The sequence below is a fragment of the Rhinoderma darwinii genome, chromosome 7, assembly GCF_050947455.1.
Source record: "Rhinoderma darwinii isolate aRhiDar2 chromosome 7, aRhiDar2.hap1, whole genome shotgun sequence".
Classification (NCBI taxonomy): domain Eukaryota; kingdom Metazoa; phylum Chordata; class Amphibia; order Anura; family Rhinodermatidae; genus Rhinoderma; species Rhinoderma darwinii.
Window position 1 is genome coordinate 26,642,895 of NC_134693.1, and position 23,154 is coordinate 26,666,048.

The 23,154-nt window shown below is 41.7% G+C and overlaps 1 protein-coding gene across 2 annotated transcripts in view; it reads right to left on the minus strand.

Annotated features, from left to right (window-relative positions):
* Positions 1 to 23,154, minus strand: part of LRP8 (LDL receptor related protein 8) — a 145,640-nt gene that overhangs the window by 6,670 nt on the left and 115,816 nt on the right. For both annotated transcript variants that reach the window (XM_075833010.1, XM_075833009.1), the window contains 14 exons: positions 19,257 to 19,625; positions 19,042 to 19,164; positions 18,373 to 18,501; positions 15,683 to 15,802; positions 14,925 to 15,050; positions 12,416 to 12,587; positions 11,459 to 11,686; positions 10,997 to 11,115; positions 10,395 to 10,534; positions 9,655 to 9,796; positions 8,463 to 8,615; positions 6,620 to 6,856; positions 4,389 to 4,457; positions 504 to 682 (listed from right to left, as the gene is read on the minus strand). In XM_075833010.1, coding sequence (XP_075689125.1) covers positions 504 to 682; positions 4,389 to 4,457; positions 6,620 to 6,856; positions 8,463 to 8,615; positions 9,655 to 9,796; positions 10,395 to 10,534; positions 10,997 to 11,115; positions 11,459 to 11,686; positions 12,416 to 12,587; positions 14,925 to 15,050; positions 15,683 to 15,802; positions 18,373 to 18,501; positions 19,042 to 19,164; positions 19,257 to 19,625 — 2,306 coding nt within the window. The remainder of the gene's footprint in view (positions 1 to 503; positions 683 to 4,388; positions 4,458 to 6,619; positions 6,857 to 8,462; positions 8,616 to 9,654; positions 9,797 to 10,394; positions 10,535 to 10,996; positions 11,116 to 11,458; positions 11,687 to 12,415; positions 12,588 to 14,924; positions 15,051 to 15,682; positions 15,803 to 18,372; positions 18,502 to 19,041; positions 19,165 to 19,256; positions 19,626 to 23,154) is intronic.

The window sequence follows — 23,154 nt, forward strand, 5'->3', positions numbered from 1 at the left end:
TTTACAAAATAAAAACAATTTGTTACAAAAATAAATAAATTGTGTTTTCATATTCGGAGACCCATAACTTTATTTTTTTGTTGATGGAGTGGTATGAGGACTTTTTTTTTGTGGGGTGAAAGGTAGTTCTTATTGGGGGTTCATTTTGGGGGTACATACGTCTTTATTACCTTGAATTCGATTTTGGTAAGGTGACCAAGAAACAGTAATTCAGTAATTTTTAATTTTTACAGCGTTCCTCCTTAAATGATGTTCTATTGTAACAGCATTGACTTTTTACAGATGCGGCGATACAAATTATGTTTATTTTTTACATTACTTTAGAGGAAACCGGAAAAGGGGGTTGTTATTTTTTGTACATTCCTAAAAACGTTATTTACATTTTTAAACTTTTCTTAGTACCATTAAGGACTTGAACAAGCAATCAAGTTACAAGTTGACGGACGTGTTTAGCTACCAGTATATTTTTATATTTGTTTTGTGACTGTAGCTGTAGCACTCACAGCTGGGTAGACATGCCCAATCTGTGATGTTCGACCAATGTGAATCTCTTCTTCCTCCTCCTCTTCCTCTTCAGTTGTTTTCCGGTAGACTGGATTATCAAAGTTCATACTCTTTGTATTCTTCCGCTTCCAATTCCTCCAAATCAGGTATCCGGACAGGCAGAGAAGGGCAAGAACAGCTAGAAGAAAGAAAGAGGTGATATATTAGGAATGCTGGCGGAGTGAGCACAGACTAAATTTGTCGTCTTTATCTTTGGCGCTGTATGGTTTACATATACAGTAGGTTTACCTGAGGTCCTGGGAAAAACCACAAGTCACATAATGATGAACTGCGCCAAATGATAAACTCATCTCTGCGACACGTGTATATAAAGAACTGAAGATAAACCTGTGCTTCATAAAGACATATTGCACTATGAGGTCTGTGTCTGTCTTTAACCCCTTTAGGACTTTTTTGGCCTTGTGGACACAGATGATTTTCTCAAATCTGACATGTGTCACTTTATGTGGTAATAACTCCGGAACGCTTTTACCTATCCAAGTGATTCGGAGATTGTTTTCTCGTGACATATTGTACTTTATGTTAGTGAAAAAATTTGGTCGATAAATTCAATATTTGTGAAAAACTTGAAATTTTAGCAAAAATTTGCATTTTTCTAAATTGAAATGTATTTGCTTGTAAAACAGATGGTAATACCACACACAATAGTTACTAGTTAACATCCCCCATATGTCTACTTTATGTTTGCATCATTTTTTTTTCACGTACTTTTATATTTCTAGGACGTTACAAGACTTAGAACTTTAGCAGCAATTTCTCATATTTTCAATACAATTTCAATAGGCCATTTTTTCACGGACCAGTTCAGTTCTGAAGTGGCTTTGAGGGCCTTATATATTAGAAAGTCCCCATAAATCACCCCATTTTGAAAACTGCACCCATCAAGGTATTCAAAACCATATTCAGAAAGTATTTTAACCCTTTAGGCGTTTCACAGGAATTAAGGCAAAGTAGAGGTGAAATTTACAAATTTCATTTTTTTTGCCGAAATTCATTTGTAATAATAAAAAAATCTGTAACACAGAAGGTTTTACCAGGGAAACGCAACTCAATATTTATTGCCCAGATTCGGCAGGTTTTAGAAATATCCAACATGTGGCCCTAGTGTCCTAATGGACTGAAACACCGGCCTCAGAAGCAAAGGAGCACCTAGTGGATTTTGGGGTCTCCTTTTTTTAGGAATATATTTTAGGCACCATGTCAGGTTTGTAGAGGTCTTGTGGTACCTAAACAGTCGAAACCCCCAAAAAGTAACCCCATTTTGGAAACTTCATCCCTCAAGGCATTTTCTAGGGGTATAGTTAGCATTTTGACCCCACAGTTTTTTTGCAGAATTTAGTGGAATTATTCTGTGAAGATGAAAATCACCTATTTTTCTGTGGAAACATAAGAATTTTTTCATTTTTACAAGGAATAAAGGAGAAAAAGCCGCCCAACATTTGTAAAGCAATTTCTCCCGATTACGGCAATACCCCATATGTGGTCGTAAACTGATGTTTGGACCCACAGCAGGGCTCAGGAGGGAAGGAGCGCCTTTTGGATTTTGGAGCGCAGATTTTGCTGGATTGGTTTTCAGTGCCATGTCGGGTTTGCAACACCCCGGAGGGACCAAAACAGTGGAAACACCCCAAAAGTGACCCTATTTTGGAATCTACACCCCTCAAGGAATTTTTCTAGTGGTATAGTGAGCATTTTGGCCCCTCAGGATCTTTTTTAGAGCTAAGGTGACCAAAAAACAGCGATTTTGGCGCTTTCAATTCTTTATTTATTACAGCGTTCACCGTGCACAATAAATAACGTTTTAATTTTTTCTGCCGGTCGGTACGATTACGCCGATACCATATGTGTATAGTTTTTTTTACGTTTTGCAGCATTTGCACAATAAAATTACGTTTCTATAAAATAATTTATCTTCTGAGACACGCTATTCTGAGCCGTAACTTTTTTATTTTTTCGTCAAAAAAGCTGTGGGAGGTCTTGTTTTTTGCGGGACGGGTTGACTTTTTGATCACTTTTTACTCTATATCTTGGGAGGGGTGGTGACCAAAAAATAGCGATGCTGACAGTTTTCAGTTTATTTTCTTTGCGGCGTTCACCGTGCGGAAAAATTAACATTATAGTTTCATAGTTTGGGTCGTTACGAACACGGTAATACCAAATATGTGTACTTTTTTTTTTAACGTTTTCATTTTTTCCCTATAATAAATGACTTATTATAGGAAAACAAAACCTTTTATTTTTACACTTTTATAATACATTTTTATTAACTTTTTTTTACTTTTTACACTTTATCTTTTTGACCTGCAGCTTTGATCGCTGCTAGAATACATTACACTACCTAGGTAGTGTAACGTATTCTAACTGTCAGTGTGACGTCACAGTCACTCTGACAGTTTGTCTACGAGGATCAGCCAGAGGCTGGTCCTCATATGCTTCCATACATGGCAGATCCGGAGACCGTTGCCTGGCCCCCGGGTGCCATCACAAGCATCAGCAGCCCCCACAATTGCATGGGGGCTACTGATGTGGTACAAACCCTGTACATACGGAGATCGCAATCGAGCCCCGCATGTAACGGGTTAATTGCCGAAATCAGCGGCTATGAGCCGCTGATCGGCTACACTGGAGTGTCAGCTGTCGGGGACAGTGAGCCGAAGGATGGTCTTGATGGGGTTCCGTCCATGGCAGACCCGGAAGCCATTGTTTGGCTTCCGTTTGCAATACTATTGGCAGACCCTGCGATTTCGGACCGGGGTCTGCCGATATGATAGAAACCCCTAAAATTCGGCGATTGCAACCGATCGCCGAATTTAAGGGGTTAATTCGCCGAAATCAGCGGCAAAGGACCGGTGGCTGGCAAGAGGGGAGTGTCAGCTGTCGGCGACAGCTGACCTCCCGGTTCCCAGTGCACACTGTCGTCGACAGTGTGCACCGGGAAAAACTCAGTAACTGTACCTCCTCGTGCGGATAGGGGTTAAAGTAATTTTCTGGTTGATGGAAATAATGTATTATGTAATTTTCTAATATACTTTGTGTATCAATTCCTAACCATTTTCAACATCTCTGCTCGCAGTCTTTGAATGGGGACCGTCACGGTTTACATCCAAAGGATAAATAGCTCTCCCGGTGTTGTGATGATCACACAGGCGCAGGACTGGCTACTAGATAGCGCTCTGGTAACTGTACAGTGACGAGCTATGCACCTGTGTGGGCATCACATGACCAGGACCGTTTTTCACATTTACTGCTAGCAGAGATCTTGAAAACAGTAAAGAATCGTTTAAGAAAGTTTGCTGCAAATGGAATTGCTCTTTAATTAATGCCAAAAATTTGAAATAAAACAACACGGTACATGATCCCATGCTACCTGTTGGATACCAACTGATCATATAATGCAAAGCAGCAATACTATGCAAGGCAAAGAGTAATTCACATCAACTCTACCAGAAGTCCCAACCGTCCTGTTTTTCAGGGGACTGTTCCACGAACGGATCGCAAAGTGGGTGCGATTTATGCGAATTTGCATAAAGAGTTGACGTCGTCTACACGTAAAACAGCGCCTGAGCGCACTCAGCATGTTTTGGTAACGCAGATTCCTTCAAAACTCCTCATGGTTATGTTTCCATCACGTGTGTAAGTTTCGATGTTGCGGTTAGGTAGATGTGTTACCTGTGGTTTACAGTCATTACCAACCGTTAACCAAGGACTTTTTGTATTCATTTTGTTTGCATGTGTCACAATCAGCCCATAAATTATGCCAACTTCAATTATACATATGGGGTTTCCTCCAGAAAACCAACCATAAGGCCTAGTATTTTACTCACCCACTGGAACCGCTACACCAATGACTGCCGCAGTCAGCGTGGACCTGAGGTCAGAATCTGCATTTCCATCTGAAAGAATAAAGTTTTACTGAAGATGAAACAATACAGATGACCGTAATGCAGGAAGACCCAGCAGCTAAATCTGTAAACAAGGATTAATAGAACCTTTAGTGTTGTCAATAGTCTAATCCTGCAGGGCCTTGAGCCTGAACTAGTTGGGTTCAGTCACACAGGGCAGATTTTGCTGCAGATTTTTGCCGTGTGTTAATCCACTCGTTCAGCGATACATCTTAGATTACCTATACTATAAATGCTAACAACCAAAGCAATAATATTAATCCGTTATAACCATGGGTCTTGACACCCAGAGTTAAATTTCACATTTTGGAATCCTAAAGGAGGCTGTAATATTTTTTTTCTTAGTCTACCCAAATATTTGTATATTTTTTTTTTATTTAACAGGACACAAAGGGCTTTCTAATTTTTTTTTTGGTAAGCACACGGTTTTTAAGATCTCTGCTTGTTGTCATCAATCAGTAGGAACATTCTTGGTTTACTTCCGGCGGATACAATTCTGTCCGTGGTCATGTGATGGACACACAGGTGATGGGCTCATTAAAGAGGCTCTGTCACCAGATTTTGCAACCCCTATCTCCTATTGCAGCAGATCGGCGCTGCAATGGAGATCAGAGGAAAGTTTTTTGTTTTTTTTTAAAACGAGCATTTTTGGCCAAGTTATGACCATTTTTATATTTATGTAAATGAGGCTTTCTATAGTACAACTGGGCGTGTTTAAAGTAAAAGTCCAACTGGGCGTGTATTGTGTTCGTTACATCTGGGCGTTTTTACTTCTTTTACTAGCTGGGCGTTGTGTATAGAAGTATCATCCACTTCTCTTCACAACGCCCAGCTTCTGGCAGTGCACAGACACACAGCGTGTTCTCGAGAGATCACGCTGTGACGTCACTCACTTCCTGCCCCAGGTCCTGCATCGTGTCGGACGAGCGAGGACACATTGGCACCAGAGGCTACATTTGATTCTGCAGCAGCATCGGCGTTTGCAGGTAAGTCGATGTAGGTACTTACCTGCAAACGCCGATGCTGCTGCAGAATCAACTGTAGCCTCTGGTGCCGATGTGTCCTCGCTCGTCCGACACGATGCAGGACCTGGGGCAGGAAGTGACGTCACAGCGTGATCTCTCGAGAACACGCTGTGTGTCTGCACTGCCAGAAGCTGGGTGTTGTGAAGAGAAGTGGATGACACTTCTATACACAACGCCCAGCTAGTAAAAGAAGTAAAAACGCCCAGATGTAACACACATAATACCCGCCCAGTTGTACTTTTACTTTAAACACGCCCAGTTGGACTTTTGCAAGCCTCATTTACATAAATATAAAAATGGTCATAACTTGGCCAAAAATGCTCGTTTTTAAAAAAACAAAAACGTTACTGTAATCTACATTGCAGCGCCGATCTGCTGCAATAGGAGATAGGGGTTGCAAAATCTGGTGACAGAGCCTCTTTAAAAGACACAGCTCTGATACACGTACTGTCACAAGTTGTGCACCTGTGTGTCCATCACACGACCATGGATAGAATTTCGTATACTGGAAGTAAACAATGTTCTAACTGAATAACAACAAGCAGAGATCTTGAAAACCGTGAGGAATTAATACAGAAAGTATATTGGAAAATTGTACTTCTTTTAATGCTACAAAAAAAATGTATATTAATTTGCTGAAACCGGGCGACCACTTTAAAAGCTTATAGCCACAAGAGAATTAGGCTATGTTCACACGGGGTCTTTTGCCGAGTTTTTTGACGCGGAAACCGCGTCGCAAAACTCGGCAGAAACGGCCCGAGAACGCCTCCCATTGATTTCAATGGGAGGCGTCGGCGTCTTTTTCCCGCGAGCAGTAAAACTGCCTCGCGGGAAAAAGAAGCGACATGCCCTATCTTCGGGCGCTTCCGCCTCCGACCTCCCATTGACTTCAATGGGAGGCAGGAGAAAGCGTGTTTTCTGCCCGCGGCGCTCAATGGCCGCGGGCGAAAAACGGCGCGATCATTGCTATTCACACGGAGTATTTTGGGGGAGGAATATCTGCCTCAAAATTCCGTTTGGAGCTTTGAGGCAGATATTCCTCCCCCAAAATACTCCGTGTGAACATAGCCTTTGGTAGCTATAATAAACTACACATAAAAATAGCATCACAAAATGAGAGACTCTTACAGTGCTGGTATACACTGTTGTTCTTCGTAGTCGTAATCTGGATTTCTCTGTGGCTGGAGATAGAGGTAGTTCGGAGGTTGTCTGTAGAGCTGAAATGATGTGTTCTCTCTGTGGTAGAGACTGTGGTGGAGGGGGGCTTTTCAGTAGTCTGGGTAACTGTAGTAGGAATAGCTTCTGTAGGAAGGGACTCAGTCAAGAGCGGTGATAAAGTTGCTTGAGTAGTTGTAGTCACTGCAACTAAAAAAACACAACATAATTGTTAGAAATATTCCTACTTACAAAATGTTCAGATTTTAACATAAAGGACCAAGAAAAATTATATTTTTATTAATTCCATATTTCAATGCCCTAAAGTTAAAGCGGATCTATCAAGTTGCCTATCTAAATGCAGCATAGAATAGAGAGATGCTGAGCTCAGGCAAATATATAGTTTTCTATGATTTTAATCAGTATTTTCATGTCAAAAGATGCCAGAACTCAGAAAAAGCCTGTGAGTCCTGCTTCCTTCTGCCCACACAGTTTGATGGACAGCTCTACCTGTATAGAAACTTGTACAAGAATACCTGTCAATCACTGTGCGTGGGTGCGGGGGGGAGCAGGACTCACAGGCTCTCTCTGTAATGCCTGGGGTCCCTGACCGCTGGCATCCTCCACTTACTGGCAGCTGCGACCGCATGGCTCTCAGGACTTGCCTGCATCTCCTGCCCCAGAAACGCTGGCACACACTGCTGCATCTCCCCGCTGCTTCCTCTAGGGTGCCCGCGCTCGTTACCAGTCTTAAAAGGCCAGTGCGCGCACCAGTAAAATTGTCCCTGTCCAATCCCAGCTCACCCGAGACTTGAAGGCCTCTGCCCACTTCTACATTACCAGAGCAATGTTGTGTCTTCCCTACATTTCTCTTACAAATGGTTCCTTAGCTGTATCCTGTTTCCCGTACCCAGTATCTGTATTTAGTTCCAGTGCCTAATCAGAGTGTCCGAGACTACTTCACCATCTGTATCCGGTGCCCGTGCCAAACCAAGTGTCTGGGATGACTGCACTAATAATCCAGTCCTGTTTCCTAGCCAAGTCCAGTGTCCAAGACGACTGCGTTACTCCTTAGCCTCACGTCGTCATCCTGCACTGGCTGCTTCCCCCTGACATTTACCTACTTCTGACCTTCCAGGTACTTTAGCATTACTGACCCTCACAGACTCTGTTGATCAGCAGCTGCTCCATTACGGCGAAGTGGCCCAGTGGTTCCACATACCTGCAAGTCGTTGCACTATCTATGAGTCCTGCCAGCAATTAAATGGCTTTTGCATGAAAATACTAAATCAAATCATAGAAAACTATAAATATCCCAAAGCCCAACATATCCCCCTCTAATCTATGCTACTCCAGCAGGATATCCGCTTTAGGGTGCAGCCACACGTGGAATAAAAATACACCACAAAATACTCAACAGTCATTCCCAGCAAATCGCATAGCAGAATTAATTTTGAGGCTTTTGTGGAGAATCTGCTGCGTTGAATATTTCTGTTCAGAATTTCATATAACACTGAATTCCGCATCCAAATTCTGCAACACAAACAGAAGACGCGGTGTAAAAGGTCTTCAGCAGGAATATTCCGCACAGAAATTTACACCATGTATGTGTTGCAGATATGGTTACCATCTATAGGAATACATGGTGGGATTATCCATAGCAGATTTTTCTGCTCTGAAAAATGACGCCACATGTAACTGCACCCTTAATGTTATTACTTTCTTTTATACTTCCAGAGCTTATCACACGGCCAATAACCGGCCGTAGAGAATATAGTCCCTGATGCACTGCACCCCTCCTATTATAATCACTTACCTTTCCCACAGCTCCTCATATCCGGACCCAAACCCACACCGTCTGCACAGGCACATGTGTATTTGGGAGAATGGACAGAAATCTGTGGGGCTGCCAGGCACAGGTATTCACAGCCACCATTCGGTAGAGGGCCTTGGTTACAGGCGTTTACAGCTGCAAAACATTAAATCAGTCAGAGGTCACCAAGTGAATTAATGGAAATGAAGAACAATTCAGTGAGGGATTAAAAAAACACGTAGGAAGGACTGTGCGCATGAATGTACAGGGACCTATCCAGGACTGTGGGAAGCAGAGGTCACTCACCACATAGTCCTTCTATTTGACACAGCTTTATGTATTAAAGACTAATCACGGTTTAAGAACATGTTTTCATTTTCAATGTCTCTGCTTGTTGTTCGTGAATAGAAACGTTTAAATTCAGAAACGAAAATTTTTTTACTAAAATGTGCTGCTCACAGGTCTATGGCTCACTACAGTTTATCTGAATGAGGATGAGCTGCAATACCAAACATCGCCCATAGACCAGAGTGGCACGGCTTGTGGGGGAAAAAAGCAGACCTATTCCCTAATCTCATACAACCCCTTTTTGAAGGGATTGTACGAGCACATTGATGACCTATTGCTAAAATATACCACTAATGTCTGATTGACTAGTCGCATGAACAAAGGGACTCATACAACCCCTTTAATATCCATCAAAACTTATGCTACATTTGCCAAGAATCAGGAATACTTTCATGTAGTCTTATTAACAATGAAGTAGAGTTTTAAATGAATGGGTCTGATCAGGGCTGGCGTCCGCACCAGGCAAAACTTAGCAGATGCCAAGATTTACTGAACTCGGGGTGCTCACAACTATCGAGGTAAACATGCCCTACACTTGTATAGCCAAAAGTGTGGTAGGCAGGTCGGCCACTGTGACTCTGCCGCACAAGGACCCACGTACACCAGTAGCTGTCCCGGATTTGGATAGAGCCATGGGGGATGGGGTACCCCCATACAGACAACCGTACAATAACTACCTTAGTAACTGCATACTAAAAACCGGTATGTCAGGACCGATCAATCAACGGGCAGTCTCCTGTAGTGTGGATAGCCCAGGTTAAACTACATACTAACCCAATTATCTATTTATCGCACATACGCGAGCCAACCAATAATTTATCTCAGATTTTACAGAACAAAAAGGTACCTTTTGGTTGTTTTAACTGATGAACAACAACAATATCATGAGGATTGTTGAGATTTTCAGCCAGTACATGAATGTCTTTTCCTGTCAATCTGTTGGCGCTGAAGATGGCTTCATTCTCCAGATCTGTCCAAAACACCTTATCCTGGAGGAACGTAAAAAGGGAAAATTAAGAGAGAAGAAAAAAAAATAATCTGTCGATTTCGATTTTTAATACTGTAACATGTTTTTTTTTTTTTTAGAGAACACATTACTATAAAAGGTCCTTTAACACTGCCTAATATGGGCCGTGAAATTAATCGCGATCAACGAGACAGTTCGTTGATCGGCGCTCGTTTGCTCCTTTAACAAGGAGCAAAGATCATTCGTCCCCATATATTTTCTCATGTCTGCAGCACATCTTCCTGTTTACAGAGGGAGATGTGCTGCTGACCAGCGACCATTTCATTGGCCGCATAAACTAGCAGAACGGCCGATGAACAAGCGTTTGCCTGATCTTTGCCCATGAAAAAGTGCCTTTAGATAAAGTATCCCCTACTTTCTCTGATGGTGCTAGTAAGTTAAGCTCAATTTAGAAGACCTGCCCTGGAGAACTGAAAATGTGGCACTTGCGGTTATGGTCCCTAATTTTCTGACCGTGTCAAAAACCTTTAAAAGGCAGTTTTATGTAGAATCAGCCCCAATGCTATAAAGAAAATGCTCCTTAATTGTGAACAGATTTCTCACATATCTTGTAGATTCACCTCAAAAACTGCCAGTCCGAACGGGTGACTGAGTTTATCCTCGGAGAAGATGAGCAGTTTCCTGTTCGAGCCATTAAAGTCCACGCTGGAGAGAGTATGGAGCTTCGAGTCCACCCAATACAAACGATGCGTCAGTACATCTAGGGTTAAAGATTAAATAATCAGTGACAGAGCACAGAAGCATGGAACAATGAGTAAAAATGGGAAAATTGACCCTGAAGGTTCTAGGCAAAGCTCCAGGCTGGTAAGGAGAGCAGTTGTATAGATTTAGTGTTTGCTGTCTCCAGAGCAAACCCCGATGATACACTTTATTTATTTTTGTTATTTATTAGAATATGTAACGCCCACTTGTCAATGTAACCATATATTTCCAGGAAGAATAACAGAGGAACAGCACAATGCAGAGGTCTAAGAAAAATATTGTTATGGTAAATGTTATACAAGTATTTACTACAACAGACACGCCAGGAGAGTAGACAGGTTCTCTTCATGTTTACCTAGGCTTTTCACATCAGATTGAAAGTGGTGGATCCTGACATGTTTGAATGAATTAAAATTAATTCACTTATACAGGGGCTTCCAGGCATTATACTGTGACCTACCTAATGTGATCCCATTGGGCCACTCAATTTCATCAGAAACCAGCACCTGGCGGTCACCCCCATTCAGCCCAGCCTTCTCTATCTTTGCTGGATCTCCCCAGTCCGACCAGAACATGAACCTAAAAGCAAGTAAACATACAAAACTACTAAAGCACTCATGACTAATGTAAAAACATATATGTATACACACACACATACATACATACACAGAACAGCCCCTATACTCGTTCAGATTTTTCAGGCATATGCGCTGAAGGTAAAGGTGTGAACAGGGCCGTACACTGCAGTATGGAGAATTCCCATGATTATGCAGGAACCCATAATAAGTGAACATTTGCTTTTATTGTCTAACCAGGACTACACTGATAGGCACGTTACCGCTTGGTATGATCCACTATAAAATTCCTCATTAGTAACTTTTAAGATATTTCCACATTGTGTCATCTTCATGCTGGAACTCACCCTGTTGTAGGATCAACCGCAATGGCTCTTGGGTCCCCCAGACTCTGGTTAAAGAGTGTTTTTCGTTTGCATCCATCAGTGGTTGCAACAGAAATGGTCTTGTTACCAGAATCCGTCCAGTAAATGTTCTTGTGGATCCAGTCCACAGCGAGACCCTCAGGAGAGTAGAGATGACTGTTCACTAAAACAACATGTTCTGCAGGGTCCGCGGCACGATCCAGGGGGGCACTGCAAAAAAAAAAAAAAAAAATCAAGTGAAATAGAAGTTAAAGAAAGTTTGGGTTTCAAGCACAGACTTTGCCAAAGAGTAGTAGGATGATCTGCCGTTACTTTGGGGTGTCTCGGTGTGACTGCTGGAGGAAAGTTCAAGGGATCCATAGTCTGACAATCTGCTGTATATATTTCTACTGTACAGAACTAGATTAAATACCTGGCATTCCCAGGAGTCGATGTGGCAAACTAGAGCAATGAAAATAGTACAGGATAACCAACCAATTGATTGGAAAATAAGTGCATCAACAGAATTGTTTGCAAAGGGAATGTCTTAAAGTTTACATATTGTTTTGTTTAAAGATGTAATAAAATTTGGAGCGGATTAATTTGACGATATGTTTTTATAGGGGTTGGAGCTCCATTTTTATTATACAGAGCTCCAAATCCCCAGCTTCTCTTCCAACAGCCATTCAGTTTTATTATAAAGTTCTGTTTGCCTGCAGCTGCCACTAGGGGGAGTTTGAGATTATTATTATGTCCAATGGGAGCTGTATAAATCAGTCTTCAGTAGACTCCCTCTAGTGTCAACTGCAGGCAGTCAGAATTTGATCATTTAACTCTATGAGTGAATATAAGGGGCCAACTTCACAGACATGTCCATTGTGGGTTACTTTAGATCTGTGTTGGATTTAATTTTCCTTACTAGAAATAACCTTGAAATACTATATAGAGTGAAATGCTTACCTGTAAATTTTCCGATGGAATAGGTCACACCAGTAAATCTTTTTGCTTATCACTTCTACGTCGAGAGATACAACATTTTTTAACTGTGAGGCAAGACGTGAGTAATCTCTGCGGACCAGATCAATTTGGCGGAGTTCATGGCGGTTTGTAAAGATCAGATATGGACTCTGTCCTGTAGAAAGCAGGAAGAGATACACAACCTCTTACAAGTGACTAAACTGTGGCCTGATCATCATCTAAGTGAATTCTCTATGTATATTTAGTGAAATCATAAGAGGTTTAGTCAACCATTTTGGAGGACTGCAACATTTTAGCCGACAAGGTTTGCGCTTTTTCGAAGCCAGCACATAAGGGATGACATGTTCCAATCTTTCATCATGGGTAAATAAATCTCATTTTATTTAATTAAAATCGGGGGTGCAGAGTGTTCTTTAGTATTAGTAAAAACTATCGAGGATCGTGGTACAACAAACCAACGACAAAACTGAATGTTTTGCCACCTAATATACTTGCTGCCTAATATATCTCACCCCGAACCCATTGACTTACAGTGGAGTATGCCTTTTTTGCTATTTCGGGTTAGTGAACCCTTTTGCTTAAAGGGGTTTTCCGGTATTTAAAAATTGTGCGTAGATGGTTTAACTGCAGTAAGATAAATCACTTACTAATGTACTGTCTGTAGCTGAAATGTCTCTGTAAGCCAGTCTCACATGCAGTCACGTGACCATGCTCCCGGGGTTTAGCACCTGCTTGTGTGACCTTTTTGACACTGTCCACATGGTTATCATCCCTCTCCCCCTCCCTGCAGTAAAGGGCATTGCTACGGACAGTGAGTAATTACAGCACTACCTTATACCTTGTAATAGAGGGGCATGCAGGCAGCTGTAAAAATAGGCAATGTCCGAGAGGGGAGAGGAATCATGGGAACTGTAGGCCTCTACATGGGAATCCCACCCACAGAAAGCTCTGGCAGCATCAAAGCAGAAATGCTGTACCGAGCTGAGTAATATATTGAAAAATATTTATTTCTGAGCTATGGTGGCATCATCTGGTGAGCATTTTTACACCTACAGGTACTTTTCTGTATGTTTTTTGTTTTTTTTAATACGTTTGGAAAACCCCTTCAAACTGTATCTGTACCCTGCTCTGGACCGTGATTTCCAACATCCAAATTGTATTTAAAGCCCATTTTCGATCCGGTTTTTATTAAAAGAAACAGAAAGCAAAATATATAGGTATTACGGCTAATGTACATCGATGATATTATACCGTACTGTTTTTATAATAACGGACATCCATCTCTACCAAACCATTTTTTTTTCAATACCTTATATGTTATGTGAGTGTGCACAATGACCAGCTGAACAAACACATACTAGTCCATCTCAATGAGTTAGAATATCATCAAAAAATTATTTTTGAAATTGGGCTTATATAATATTCTAATTTTCTGAGACACAAAATTTTGGGTTTTCATTAACTTTTAGCTATACTCATCAACATTAGAAGAAAATAAATGCTGGAAATAGATCACTCTGTGTGTATTGAATCTATATAATATACGAGTTTCACTTTCCGATTTGAATTACTGAAATAAATTAACTTTTTGATGATATTCTAATTCATTGAGATGGACTAGTAATCTAGGAACGGTCAGGATGAAAAATTACACATACCACTAAGGCCTCCTGCACACGACCATAGTGGTTTTGCGGGCTGCAAAGCCACTGATTCACTTCGGTCCAAAAACGTTGTTGTGCATCTGTGTGTCATCAGGATTCACAAAAAAAAAAAGGATTTCAGTAGCGTGAACTCGCAAATACAGAACGCAAAATTATTCGTCCTGAGTTTTTGCGGTCTGGATTCATAGTCCCAATACTGATCCGTGAAAACCACGGTCGTGTGCATGGTGCCATAATAATGAATTGGTCTGCAATTTATCTGCAAAAATGCAGATAAATTGCGAACACAAATATTGTGAATGAGGCCTAAAGCTGGCCATACATATTAGATGGATGTCGACCGACCCTGCCAATTTCGGTGGGACTGGCCAACCATGTAATGTGTATGGCGGTATCCCGACTCCCCCATGGCAGATGTCGGGGAGAGAAGGGTGAGGTGTGTTGAATTTCAACATACCCGATCCGTTTGTTTGTTTGTTTGTTTGTTTGGAGATAAGCTGCCGCCAGAGGATTCTGGCAGCAGCTTTCTCACTTCTCCCTATTGAAAACACAGCCGAGCATGAAAGTGCATGGTCCGCCTTAGACCTCGACTAACTGCCTGTGAGCAATTCACTCCAGGTTCCTAGACTCCCTTACATCTTGTAAACATGTTCTTGGTTGTAAACCTGTGAATAACGTACTTGTAACTATAAGGGAATATTCACACGAGCAGGTCTAGTGAATATCGTAGCCAAAAAATAAGTGGGAGGTTACGCAAAACTGCTGCAAAAACTGCTCATGTGAATGCACCGTAATGTAACCGTTACAAATAATTAAGCACAACTCACCTGCTGCTTTGCATGTCTTCGACACACTGTCCATCTGAAATCCTTCATAACATTCACATTTATAGTCCCCTTTATAATTGACGCAAATCTGGCTGCACGCGTCAGGATTCTCACACTCGTCAATGTCTGAAATCAAACATACAAGGCAATAGATGGGAATGTGCAATGAAATATAAACCTAGATGACCTGCAGGACTGGGGTGGTTGGGGAATTTATATTTTGCCAAAAAAAACAAAAACTAACAGGTTGTCCAGAATTACAAAAAGTCACTCCTGACCTTGGGCCATGTCTGATATTGAAGCTCATCCCTATTTACTTGAATGGCGCTGTACTGCAATACCCAGACAGCCTATAAACCAAAGCGACACGGTTTCTAGAAAAATTCAGATTATTTTTTCTTATTTCGTAAAACCCCTCTAATAGAGAGAGCACCTCTAGTGCAAACACATTGCAACAAGCTGTTAAATTGTGGCCCCTAGGAGCTGATCTCAGGTATCGCAGCTGAGGAGGGCACACTGTTTAATCCATGCACAATGCTCATCCCGGCTGCAGCAATGTAAGAAAACACTGTGTGCTCCTCAGCTACGGTCCCCGAGATCAGATTTCAGGTATCGGAATTTAAAGGGTTTGTCCACAAACTACAAATTATGTCCACTAATTATAGGGAACGATGTTTCTGCATAATTACAGTGTATAGCTTATAAAAGGAACACATCTATTAAAGCACAGAAGGAAAAAAAACTTGTATATTAATTACCTCCGCAGGTTTTTTTGTCAATAAGCTTGTAGCCTGTGGGGCAGTCACATTCATGCCCCACCTTCAGATCCTTGCAGATGTGTGAACAGCCTCCATTATTTATCAAACACTCATTGACACCTAAAAATAAAAAATAAATGCAAGAGTCTGTAACCTGTAAACAGCCAGGGATGAACTACACACACTAAGTCCCCATGCACACGGCCGTGCCCGTAATCACAACCCGCGATTGCGGGAGCTGACAGCTGCCCGCATTGTCGGGTCGTGCTCCCATACAAAGTATGGGAGCACGGCCCGTAAAATACGAAAAATAGGACATCTACGGCATGGACACCCATCCGTAGCGCTACGGAAATGTGTCCGTGGCCAATAGAACCGAATGAGTCCGTAAAACCGCGGACCGTAATACAGCGTGTGCATGAGATTTCCTGGAATGTCATTGACTATGCTGGTACTGTATTATGCTGCGGTGTTGCCGCGCGTAAATACGAGCAGCAAAGCCACACGTAATACGCATCATGTGAATTGACCCCCAAGTCCTCTAGGAAATGTATGAATAAATTGACAACTTGGTGTTACCATGCCTTTTGACTACTTGCTCGATTCCCCTGCTCAAAATATTTATTTTTAGGAAAATGGGTATAGTAGTTTGATTTCTCCTGTAGATGGACGAGGTATTGTCTGCCTAGATGTAGCCAGGCTGGTCAGTAATCGTCAGTGGGATCAGCAACACTAGTTTCTTAATAATAAATATCCACATAAGTAGCTTTAAGAGAGTCTCAAAAAGCAGAGTGATTATCATAGTTTTTTTTTGTAAAATGAAGATTTTTAGTTGGTCTGGGATCCTATCCAGTTGTTCGATTAATGTAAGCCAAAAAGCAAAGATAAGATGCTCAAGCCTGGAGTAGTCGAGAAGGTGCTGGAGTAAAATCAGCCGCTACAGGGGAATGATCAGATGCCACTCTCGTAAGGTGAAAAGGAAATGTTAGGATTGAGCAGGCTTTGATTTTGCCGCAGCGAAGGCTAAGTTCACATCTGCGTTGGGCCATTCCGTTGTCCTGCTCCGTCAGAGGAGCAGAACGGCGTAAGTGCCGGATCCGTTGAACAAAAGAGACAATCAGCACTCGACAGAACCCATTGACTTCAATAAGTTTCGTTGGGCTTCAGGGCGGTAGTGTTTCTGGTATTTTTGACAGGATCTGAGACGGAGGCCCCTAACGGATCCTCCAATGCAGATATGAACAGGCCCTAAGGTTTGGATAATGGTAGCGCCATAGATCGTGCCATCATTAAGAGGCTAAGAGGAGTTGTATTTGGTGTGCCCACCTTCATTGGGCCTGGATAAAATGTATCCATAACAGGGTCAGCAAGGAGAATGTAATCTCCTATACATATGACAACGGCTTGCGTGAAAGAAGCGGTGAATCGTGCCACCGCATAAAAAATAGTCATGGGAGCTCCAAGGAGAACATAAGATTGGCAGTCTATCCAGGCCTGAACAAATACAAACCTGCCCTCAGTATCCTTCTGAGTAGTTGTAGTAAGTAAAATTTAGAGGCACTAGACTGATAACCTATACACACAAAATGAGCACTATAGACAATGAGCTAGATCGTAACTCATCCTGGTGCAGACCTTCAGCTCTCTCTGGATACAATCAATTTTTAGTTGGTCACATTGGGAAATCTATAGAGATACGGAACTCAAATTATCTTTGTGGGGAACTTCTTCAGCTAGATTGGAAACGTGGCCGTTCTGGTATGTGAGCATGGCATCGGTCTCTGCTACTTCGTGCTCTTGCATATGACCGTGTGTGCCACTCGAGTCCCGTCCGTGATCCGTGGAAAGAGAAGACAAGACATGTTCTATCTTTCCACGGATCGTGGAGTCGGGTTAGTTTTCACAGACCTGATTCACCCATGGAAGTGAATCGGTCTGTGAAAAATATTGGATGCCACTTGGATGCCGTGAAAAACACCCGAGTGGCACTCGGTCATGTGCAAGAGCCCTTAGAAGGCAGGCCAGCATTGTGCGTGGAAGTGCCCTGGTGGTGGTCAGCGGGCAGGTACCCTGTGTGCACGTTCTATAGCATATACTTCGAATAGTGAGGCATCTGGTAGTATTTCTTTAATCCGTTGCTCAATAAAATGCAGGGGTACCCAGTTGTCATCAATTTATTGCTACATTTCCAGGTGGAGTAACAGAGGAACAGAACACAGAGTTCTAGGAAAAGATGCTCCAGAATGGTTGTTTTACAGGGAATATAAGTATTTACTAGAACAGACATGTCAGGGGAGCAGACAGGTCCTCTTAACAGAAATGTTCATTTATTCCTCAATGTACAAACTCTAATTCCTAGTTATTATGTAGGTCCCTGTTACACTTGGAGCTTAATGTAAGAGATTTGGGTAAGAGCTCAGAGAGATGAAATCATGAAGTTTGTTTGAGTTATTAAAGTTTAATGAGGACAAGGATCCAAGTTTACAGAAAATCAACACATTACTATTACATGAGGTTTGCTTAGTCTTCAATGTTATCCAATGCTGATTCTGGGCCCCATGTGACTAGAACTGCTGTAAAATGCAACATCTATTCTCTTCATCTGGAAGCATCAGAAGTCGGAGTTCTATAATCAACATGATAAAAATATATTTTTCCAAAAACAAATGGAGTACAGAGAAGAAACTCACCACATTCCTTCATAGGTTCATCAGACCAGTCACGACAGTCCTGACGAGAGTCACACACTTTCCGAATGTCAATACATTCCCCACTTTTGCATTGAAATGTCCCTTCTGTATCACATGGAGCTTCCACTGCTGCAAAGATGAAATTATTATTATTTGTAGTTACACTATCACTCCGTATACCCCCCTCCTCCAAAAAAAGACCCAGAAGATATAAGTTGATGAGTTCTTCACTTTTGTCAAGTTGGTAAAAACTTATTTTCAGATCTTTTTCTGTTATATCTGATACTAGGAAAAGCTGGGTACCTTCCAATATGTCCGCCATTTCAGCACCTACAGAAGTTGTCAACCAGCTTTCCCAGATTCCTGAATGACAAGTCTTCCTAGTTATTCACCTCCTGCTCCCATATAGCAGAACAACATAGCAGATTTGTAAGGAGAAAGCTGGATGACAACCTTTGCATTTGCAGGATATGTTCAAATTTAAAAAAAAACATTTACCATATTGTTTTATGATCGGATAGACCAGAATTGCTTAATGAAGGTCCAACTGTTGGGACCCCGCCGATCCGGAGAACAAATGTCTACCGTACAGTTCTTCCATGAAGAAAACCTAAGATTTTCCCAGCCTTGCGCACATAACCGTATATGTTTCAAATAGACTGGACTCACCTGTACGACACCCCGTCTCATCACTGCCATCAAGGCAGTCTCTGACCCCATTACACTGATACATCCCATATACACAGGACCCATCTCCACATTGAAACTCATCCGGACGACAGGACACCATAGCTGTAATAATAGGAAAGTGCACATTAACATTGTTATTTTGACCATATTCTAGCAGGTCACTTCCCCCATAAATATAATGTGTCTGTACTCACGGCAATCCTTCTCATCGGAGTTGTCCTTACAGTCCTGGTCATCATCACATCTCCAGTTTAGGTGAATACATTTGCCATTGCCGCATTTGAATTCTAGTGCGCCACACTGTGTCACTGCCTGTGGTTGACTCTTCAGACCGCAGCGATCCTCAGATTCATCTGACTGGTCCGCACAATCAGCTTGCCCGTCACATACCCACTTCTCGGGGATACACACACCCTTTCCGCAGCGGAACTGTCCCGATTTACACGTGACTAAAGTGCAATCTTCTTCATCGCTTCCGTCACCACAGTTATCGACGCCATCACACACAAAGCTTGCAGAGATACAGAACTTATTTCTGCACTCGAACTCACCACGTGGACAACCTGCAAAAAAAAGACAGAAATGGAGACATCACCCAACGCAAATGAAAAAACAAAACAAAAAAAAAAAACTATACATTTATTTTAATTAAAGATAATCTCCACCTTTTATCATCAAGTTATTTTTAGGTTCTGCAATATTTTTAGTGGTCACAGCTCCTTTTTTTGGATACAGAGCACCAAATCCCCTGCATAGAGAGATTTAAAAGATACATGCTAGATGCATGCAGCCGCCACTAGGGGGAGCTTATTGTATACGGTGTTGTTATGGAGCTCAATATATAACAGTAAGCTTCTAAACTCCCTCTAGTGGCGGCAGCAGCAGGTAGGGTGTCATCATGTAGAACGGTTACACATAAATTATAAAAACATGGCTGCTTTGTCCATGGGCTGTGTGGTACTGCAGCTTGGCCCTATTCAAGTGAATGGGGCTTAGTTGCAATACCATAGACAGACTATGGACACCAGCGGTGTGGTTTCTGGAACAAAGCAGTCACATTTTATCAATGTCATTTAACACCTTTAACTCCTTTTTTTGTCTATGCAGTGGATTTGGAGCTCTATATCAGAAAAGCAATGCTCTGATTGCTATAAAGATATATTGACACATTTCGCACAGAATTTTAAACCTATTAACAAAACAACAATCTGTATTTAAGTACGTACATTAAAGGGTTTTTCCGAGTTTGCGTTTTATGTGGTCACTATACCTAGGCTCTCCTCCACAGGGTATGTTCACATGCAGAGTTTTCAGGTGTATATCGCGGGCATAAACGCCTTGAAATATGCATGGAAAAAAGGCAAAACGGCCTACAAACATCTGCCCATTGAATTCAAACATCTGCCCATTTAGTTCAGATAGGACGTTTTTTCACGTCGCTGTTTTTAAAAACCGGCACGTAAAAAGAAGGAGCACAACACTTCTTGAGCCGTGTTTGGAGCCAATTTTCATTGCGTCAATGGAAAAACATGTCCAAAAACATCTCTGAAAAAGGCCTGAAAAAACGTTCTCGACTACAAAAATGGCGGAAAACCAGAGGCTGTTTTCCCTTGAAAACCGCTTCATCATTTTCAGCCGTTTTTGAGTGTGAGCATACCCTAACTAACTTACGATTCAACGTGCCTCATTCCTCTGCTCTTGCCGTGCATCACGTGACCTCTGTCGTCATGTTTCCTTCAGTCTCTAGCAAGGTGTTGTATACCGATCACATGGGATAGGGAGTCTATAGTTTTAGCCCAGTATACGGCACGTCAAGCGGGAGACACAAACTAACAACAGGTTGGAGCCTAATTCATGCTGCTCAGAGCGGGCAAAGAAGCAGACGTAAACAAACGCCCCCAAAGCCATGACGGGAACGTGGGTCATGGTACGAACAACTTTTTTTTATATAGAAATATAGTCATCAAGTTGCTTACAGTTAAGGAAATTGATAATGGTTTTTTTTGTGTGGAGGGGTCTTGGAAAAATTTGCTTTATCTTTAAAGGGGTTGTGAATAGATCAGTGCTGCAATACCAGAAACAGCCCATATGCAGGAGGGGCAGTGTTTTTGGAAAGAAACAAAAAAACAAACAAAAAAAACATCCCCTTTTTCCTACTCTCATCCCTTTAACAAAATCAAAAGTGACTACGTTTTTCTGTTATCAGCCTGGTGCCCCTGTTCAAGGCTGTTTTCTTTAGTAACCTTCTTGATGTGGTCACACAAAACATCAATTATGTTTCTTCCTCCTCAAATGTCTATTTCCATAAGAGATAACACAGACTAGTCTGCACCAAGAGAAAGGAATGTTTTAATTAAACACCAGGATTTATCAGCGTTCTGGGAATGTCAAGGTTATTGAATAGATCAGAGTAAATTCTTGGAAGAAAATCACACGGCAGAAATGAGTCCAGGGAATAGACAAAAGTAACAAGGAAACTTCATAAATGATGAGAAAGTCTGGAAGTGTGAAGAAGGTTCTGACGTCTTCGACCAATCCAAAATACTACGGATATGTTAGTTGGATTCCTGCGAAATAATCATTGTGTGTGTCTGAGATCAGGAAATTAGATGGTGAGCCACAATGGGGCAGGGAGCGATTAAAATTTTTGTACAGCGCCGTGGAATATGGTGGTGTAACATAAGTAACAGGAAATAATATATCCTGGAAAAACGACAGAGGTGATAACCAGACATGGAAGCAAAGGCTCTTGAAATAACACAGAGCAAATAGGAATTTTTACAACCCCCTGATAAGGATCATCTTCATTGTGGTCCTTATCTGAAATAACAGATAGACTTCACACCTCAGTCCACTTGGATACTTCAAAAAGGGGGCACAATAGAAAATAAACAAAAAAAGTACAAAAAAAAAAAAATACAAATAACGGTGTATAAAAAGACAAAAGCTAAAGATACAGCATTGCTTTTTTCTCATTACCCAGTAGGCCTCATGAACACGACCGTGGTTTTTGTCCTTGTGCTATCCGCAATTTTGCGGATAGCACACGGACCTATTTATTTATATGGCCCCATGCACATGACTCGGATCACGTGACCTACTCACAAGGTTGGGACCAATTCCTGTAAATTGTGAAAATCAGCTGATCGGTGGGGGTGCAGGGAGTCAGACCCCAACCGATTTGATACTGATGGCCTATCCTAAGGATAGGCCATCAATAAAAAAATGTCTGGACTACACCTTTAAGTGTGTGTATCAAACATAACTTTTTTTTGACGTTCCCTAATATATTAAGTGATTGCATAAAACAATTCTCTGATATATTTGGATTAGCAGACTTTGCTTATTCATAGTTACCCCATAGCTGCCCTGCAGATCCATCAGTACACTACAGGGTGCCATTTATAGGATTGCTGGTGAACAGACCGTCTATGCCGATGGCAGAAAAGGAAGCGGGAAAAGTTTATATTTTGGGTTCGGACTATCCTGGGCTTTTTGGGTTGCATCATATGACTCTCCCCATTTTGACACAATACTTATGGTGTATTTTTAGCATTCTTGCCGTCTCATGATGTATATAAACCGCTACAAATGAATAGTAAGCCACATTTGTCATGCTGTGTCTCACTGTGTCTCACCGCTGTAAATTATCGTAACTTTGTAACAGTCACAACAATGGAAATACGTATGTAGGAAAAAGATGACATTCTAAACCTCATTACCCAAATAACTGCTCATTATTTTCTGTTCCATCCATCTTGCTATGTCGTTTCCACGCCAGCTTGTTCTCACACGGCGTTTATCATAAACTTACCAAAAGGTTGAAATAATTAGCAGCAATACTTTTTGCCTAAATCTGTTTATCCAATCCTATAATACCCAAGCCGATGGCTCTCCAGCTATTTCCTAAATACAACACCAAGCATGTCTGGACAGCCTGCGACCGTTAGAGGATGCTGGGAATTGTAGTTTTGCATAGAGCCACAGATTAGAGACCATTGGACTCTAGACGATGTTGCAGGATTCCTATCTATTAGCCAGAGAGGAGAGTGCTTAGAAAAGAGCATCTTTTGCTCTGGAGGACCCAGAACA